This window comes from Coregonus clupeaformis, chromosome 31 (assembly GCF_020615455.1).
Source record: "Coregonus clupeaformis isolate EN_2021a chromosome 31, ASM2061545v1, whole genome shotgun sequence".
NCBI classification, from domain to species: Eukaryota; Metazoa; Chordata; class Actinopteri; order Salmoniformes; family Salmonidae; genus Coregonus; species Coregonus clupeaformis.
Window position 1 is genome coordinate 6,087,601 of NC_059222.1, and position 6,660 is coordinate 6,094,260.

At 41.0% G+C, this 6,660-nt stretch overlaps 1 protein-coding gene across 1 annotated transcript; it reads right to left on the reverse strand.

Moving 5' to 3' along the window:
• Window positions 1-1,134: 1,134 nt before the first annotated feature.
• LOC121547067 (growth/differentiation factor 10-like) lies at window positions 1,135-4,829 on the reverse strand. Its single transcript, XM_041858164.2, has 3 exons — window positions 4,335-4,829; window positions 2,738-3,642; window positions 1,135-2,509 (listed from the first exon to the last, which is right to left on the reverse strand). The coding sequence occupies exons 1-3, from the start codon at window positions 4,591-4,593 to the stop codon at window positions 2,318-2,320; spliced, it is 1,356 nt and encodes a 451-aa protein (XP_041714098.2). The 5' UTR covers window positions 4,594-4,829; the 3' UTR covers window positions 1,135-2,317.
• Between the last annotated feature and the right edge of the window lie 1,831 nt (window positions 4,830-6,660).

The following is a 6,660-nucleotide window of genomic DNA, read 5'->3' on the forward strand; positions in this document are numbered from 1 at the left end:
TTCAGCAATGAAAAAAGGTGCAAGTTTAAGTTTGCTCCATCTGAGCGAGTCTGACCACAAGTCAGAAACCACCATAATGATACACAAAATGCATTTGATGGATCCCTTTTGTCTTCTTTTAAGGCCTCTTAAGGGGAAAGTAATCTAAAAGTAATCAGATTACGTTACTGAGTTTGGGTAATCCAAAAGTTACATTACTGATTAAAATGTTGGACAGGTAACTAGTAACTGTAACGGATTACATTTAGAAAGTAACCTACCCAACCCTGTACATTGTAAGACCTGTTGATCTTTCAGATACATAAGAAATATAGATATCATACTTGTTCAACAGAGAAAAACAGTAACAAATGTACTTTTCAACTTTAGTTACAGGTTAAATTGGTAGCACTGAATGAATCAAGTTGCATAATTCTATGTTGGGTAGAACACCTTCTTCATCACCAGTATGTAATACAGTGGCTAGGGTCCAGTGTCATCGTGGGGGGTACATCAGAGGCAAATGTCTCTGAGGACGTTGGCCTGAGTCAGGGCAATCCCCCCCCAAAAAACCCGGAGTAAAGACCAGTGAAATATCCTCTGACATACATTTTCCAATGCATTGGAAATGAAGGGACTTTCTTTATCTGAGTCTGAAATGAGTAACACATTCCTATCTCCTAAACATTCCTGGAGCAGCCTTTAATTCTAATATTAGCTTCTTGACTAAAACTGTAAGTATGTAGGATGCTCTTTGTGTATCATCATAAGATGATGATACACAAAGAGGACTCAGGCCATCATCATAAGATTCTCCTGAGTGGCGCAGTGGTCTAAGGCACTGCATCGCAGTGCTAACTGTGCCACTAGAGATCCTGGTTCGAATCCAGGCTCTGTCGCAGCCGGCCGCGACCGGGAGACTCATGGGCGGCGCACAATTGGTCCAGGGTAGGGGAGGGAATGGCCGGCAGGGATGTAGCTCAGTTGATAGAGCATGGTGTTTGCAACGCCAGGGTTGTGGGTTCGTTTCCCACGTGGGGCCAGTATAAAAAAATAAAATTGTATTCACTAACTGTAAGTCGCTCTGGATAAGAGCGTCTGCTAAATGACTAAAATGTAAATGTAATAAGATGATTACAACCCCACACAATCTCCATGTTTTTCATTATACATACTACTTTATGTTCTATTCAGTTTATTTCCATTTAAGTTTACAGTCAATCTAAGCAATATTTGGGCAATTTAAGCACAAACGATAAAAAACTGACAAATCCTAAAAAATGATATATTCACAATTCACAATTCAATAAATGGGAGAATAGAAGTTACATACCACAACATTCTCAACACTTTTGTGGTAGTTTGACATTAATCAACTGTACATAGAGTATGATGCTGAAAATGTTAGATGTAATAATTGTGCACTAGTGATCTATAAGTAACCAGAAATTAAGCTCTCATGACCTTTTCAGCAAAAACATCAAAACAATAAATCTCAGGTCCACATCTTTAAATGGCTTTTTTTTTTTTTACTGTTTTCTATTTCAAAACAGCAGGTGGCAGCAATGTGCTGCGTATCTCCCTTTTCTTTGAAAATGATGACAGCGGATCACTAATTCAAACTAATGCAAACATTACATTTGATATTCCACAGTGAGTACCTATAAGATGACCACAGTATGCATACAGTCAGAAAACGATATGGAATTATTTATTAAAATAGTACAATCTCTCATGCATTAACCATTTATCTTGGCAGATTAATTCAAACAACTAGTGAACACTGCATAAACTACAGGCAAAGCATAGTTTAAGATTCCATCAATTATTTACAAAAAAGTCCAATTTAGTTGTATTAGTTACATTATTATTTACAGAGGTTGCGCTTTTGATTCTGGTGCCGTATGAAGACTTATCATATCTAAAGCCCACTTGAGTCCAATAGTCTAAGTGCAGTACATGGCAATAGGGTCCAGTATTTGAGTTACTCTGGAGTTTGGGTGTAGATCAAGAGCCAGCTCTGGATGGCTGAAGGCTTGGAACTGACAGTTAGTTATACAGTCCCCAATTCACCTACAGCTGAGCTGCTGAATGACAAAGAAACGTATGTGTGAATCACACTCATCTGAGTGTCAGACATAGCGTTCTCTGCATCTCACCACCCGAAACCCTTATCTATAATCCATATCTCCTTCCATGGTGAGTTCATCCATTGTAGTCTCATCCAAAGATGTCTTTCTTTTTTACTGTATTGACTGAATGTCTCTCCTGCTCCACTCTGTCTGATTCATTGTACTCTGTCTTATGCATTATGCATTGAGGCTCTTTCCGAGTGGTTCTACCGGCAGGCGCAGGTCTCCACAGACATGTTGGGGTAAACCTTCAGCACCATGTTCCCGCTGGGGTCCAGGAAGAGAACAATCAGAGAGCTCATCCTGTCCGGAACACAGCAGGGCTCCGGAATGCCGGGAACGATTCCCACCGCCCTCACAATACTCTGGATGGTGGCATGGTTAGAGGGCCGGACAACCTGGGAGCCAGAGACGGAAAGAAGCTGGAGTTAAGAGGGATTCTCTTTCACAAGGAAGTATGAGGATGACATCACATTTGTCAGGCATGTATTATACCAGCATACACTGTATGCAGTATCATCTGATGAATTAAAGCAATTTCAAGCATATTTTCAAGACAATGGAACATTTTATTGACTAAATAAATACTACACGACACACTGAAGTAAAACACTACACTAACTTACCTTAGGAATAGGAAATCCGCAGGTTCCTGCACAGTAGTAGGAATCAAATGCTTTCGGGGCTAACACCCACTCGCTCCAGCCGATGTCTGCAAAGTCCACTCTCAGGTAGCGTCGGGCGCAGACCCTGGGCTCACTCCACTGTCTCCTGCGAGCCTTTTTCATGGTCCTCTCATCAAAGCTCAGCACCTGGGGCTTATTCAACCCCTCACTGCTGTCCTGGCCCTGCTTTCGCCCATCTTTCCTTGAGGGCTTAATCTTGGGAGCAAAATAAGTGCTCTCCCATAGTTCATGGTTCTTCAGGGTGTGAAACTGGACTTCAGGCAGGTCATTGTTCTGTATTTGATCCAGGGGGGACACTGCTTCTCTTTTCAGCCTGGAGGCTGGAGGAGATGCATTGGGTGACCGGGTGGGCTCCTCGCCTGAAGGGAAAGGCCCATACCTCTGCAAGGTCATGGCCACGCTGTTGGGCTCAGATATGGACATGTCGTTGGCGTACACCAGGACATATGGTAGGCTGGCTGGAGAGAGGCGCTCCTGGTTCCTCTGGACCCTAACCCCAAAGTCAAACTCTGCAGAGATGAGGAGCTCTCCCAGGACGTGGGCCTCTTTGACTATAGCAGAGACTTCCCTTGTCTGCCAGGACCCTCTCCTGGGAGGGGGCAGGGTGACGTTGCCCAGCGTGGAGGCAAAGACAGAGTTCGGGGACGTTCCTCGGAAGAGGAGCTGGGATGGGGAAAGCTGCTGGAGGTGCTGGATGTGACAGGAAGCATTTTGGGAGCGCCGGCAGATCCAGGGCCGGTGGCGGGGACGCTGGTCGAGGAAGTGGAATGTGGCGGACAGGATGACCTCCGACTCCTGGATGGTTGACAGGTTGAAATGGAACCACACATTGTTTGTGGAGACTCCTGCAAAGAAAAGAAAGACATGACAATAGAAAGACATGATCATGTCGACAGCATTTGTTATTTTACACTTTATTTTTCAACATGTAGTCTACTTTCAACAGCTTTTCTGCAACCACAATGTCATAAAAGCCATGAATGATTAGCTGTGGGTGAAATATCATCACATACAATAGGCTACAGAGCAATCATTATGGCATGATAACACTGATTGCAATACAAAATATTTTGATTACAATAAACGATCTTCCTAACGTCATCCCTTGACTCCCACTACTGTTTGAAAGATAAACATAGCCCCTGAATAGGTCTCAGCCATATGGAAATGCTTAGGAGAGCACCGAAGAGAGTTTTCCATGTGCCTTTAATAGTGTCTGAGTGAGTGTCATAATAGGCTCTTGTCTAACCTCTCATGAATATTAACAGTAGCCTATACTCTGATCACAGTGAGCCTATACCAAAACTGTGACAGGGCATGGGGGTGCTTATATAAAACACATGCAATAGCTCAGCTTAATTATTAATAACTTTTTTCTCTTGCAAAATGATGTTTATGTCACTTTGTATGGTTCCAAGGCTACTCTAGCTGCTGATTTCAAAGTAGCCTGCCTACAGCTGTCAGCAGCCCACCACGTTCATATTAGGTCTGATATTATAGTATCATGCATTAAAATATAAACATGTAGAACACTCACCTGGAATAGCCTTAAAACTTTTAACGGTATTTCCGTCTCGATGGCGGTGGGGCTCCTTACTGTACTTTTCATAGAGTTTGAACATATTGATTGAGACCATGTCCCGCGGTGCGCTCTTGCGCTTGAAAGTGTGATCCGTAGACCGTTCGATATCGCTGTCCTGCTGCGTGATGTCGGATGGCTCCACTGATAAAACTTCCCGGATACCGGAATTACAAAATAATAACAAATGCACCAGATGTAATAATATCTTTGCCATATTTTCTATGCAAAACGAGTTATTCCGTCAAGTAAGGTCTTTCTTTAGTATTTGAATGTGCCAAAATGTGAGAAAAGTCCTCCACAGTTTGATCTGCAGTGCAATTCCAGAATGTGCTTGATTAGTTCTCTTTTTACTCATATGTAGATTAGAGTTCAGTGTTTAAAAAGGTAAGTCGTATGACAGGCACACTTCACAGCTTATAGCTCCACACTTGTTTAATACTAACAGAGAGACCAGGGGGTAGCCTACTGCTTTAGCAGTGACAGATTGTGACGCTTTGGAGCGCTCAGCCAAGGAGAGTCAAGCCCGCAAATCTCCCCCATTGTAGAATCATAATCTACTTTACGCATAGAGAACAGGCTACTCAGGTGAATGGTGCTCGTTTAATAAAGTTAGACAATAGCTAAATCAATGTCTGCAAGATCACATAATGATAATATTCTACATAACAGAACCGAATATAATAGCATAGTATATGTCAGGGGTCTTCAACCTTTTCTTTCCCAGGTACCCCCTCCAAGGCAAACCAGCGACCCAGGGACCCTATCATACGTTAGCAAAACATTTTTTTCTTTCACATCTTGCTTTATCATCAGGTGAATGATAATGGCAAGTAATCAACCTTTTAAAATAAGTAGATTTGGTATACAGTTTTTAATTATTTTGATCTCCTCACATTAACATAGCCTATTAGATAGAAAGGTAATTCCAAACACATTTTTGCTAAGAGCAGCTGTGTAGCTGCATGGTTAAAGGCCCAGTGCAGTCAAAAACTTGATTTTCCTGTGTTTTATATATAGTTCCACACTATGATGTTGGAATAATACTGTGAAATTGTGAAAATGATGATAATGCCCTTTTAGTGTAAGAGCTGTTTGAAAAGACCACCTGACATTTCAGCCTGTTTTGGTGGGATGGAGTTTTTACCTTCCATGGGGTAAAGTAGTTAATAGACCAACAAAAAAAAAGAGTTCCAAACATATCGGTCAATAACAGCAAATGTTTAGTTTTCCCCTCCCCACTCCCAGATAGTCCTAGCAAAATTCTTGCTTGAGAAATAGCTCTTTGCTGAGAAGCTATTTTCATTTTCATTGAAACAATCACAGTAAGGTTTTAATTGTTACCTAGAAATGATTTGATATTGAGATAAAAACGGATGCATTGGACCTTTAAACAAAGGTTAGAAAGTAAGGAACTTGTCTGTCGGCCCTGCATTAAAGACGAAAATTTTGAAAAATAAAAAAGTATACCAGTTTCATTTAAGAAAATGGACAACTGTGCCATATAGATTGCAACATTTTCAGGCACCACATGAAGCTGGTTGAGAGAATGCCAAGAGTGTGCAAAGCTGTCATCAAGGCAAAGGGTGGCTACTTTGAAGAATCTAAAATATATAATATATTTTGATTTGTTTAACACAATATGTGTTATTTTATAGTTTTGATGTCTTCACTATTATTCTACAATGTAGAAGATAGTAAAAATTAAGAAAAACCAATGAGTAGGTGTGTCCAAACTTTTTGTATGTAATAAAAAAACAAAAAAAAACAAAGGTTAGCCATGTGTTGGCAAAAATGAATGTCCAAGTCAAGTAAGCTTACCAGCAGCACTTGTCGCACTAGTAGCCTATTTTTTCAAAGCTTATGTCAGATATTCCACTCCAGTGAGTGTAATTGAGAAATAGGCTACATTAGAGAAAATATATTCTCCTCTTTTCTACTGTAGGTTTTAGGGATGTGCATCTTTCCCTTTCAAGACGATTTTATAGTATTTAAATACATGTGCTCCAATACAGACAGGAACGATACATTTGAGTTTGAAATGATTCGGTGTGATTCGGTTTGATTAGAGAACGAATCGATGCGAAATGATTCAATGCATCACCATTTGTTGCATAAACACGTTCATTTTCCATTCTAAATTCAAATCGGCTGCTGATGGAGCTCATGAGCTGGGCCTCTCTGAGCTGGATCTGTCTGAGCTGACTTCAGTGTGTGTGTGTGTGTGTGTGTGAGTGTAAGTGTGTGAGTGAGTGTGTGTAAATGATGTATGTTTATGGTGTAT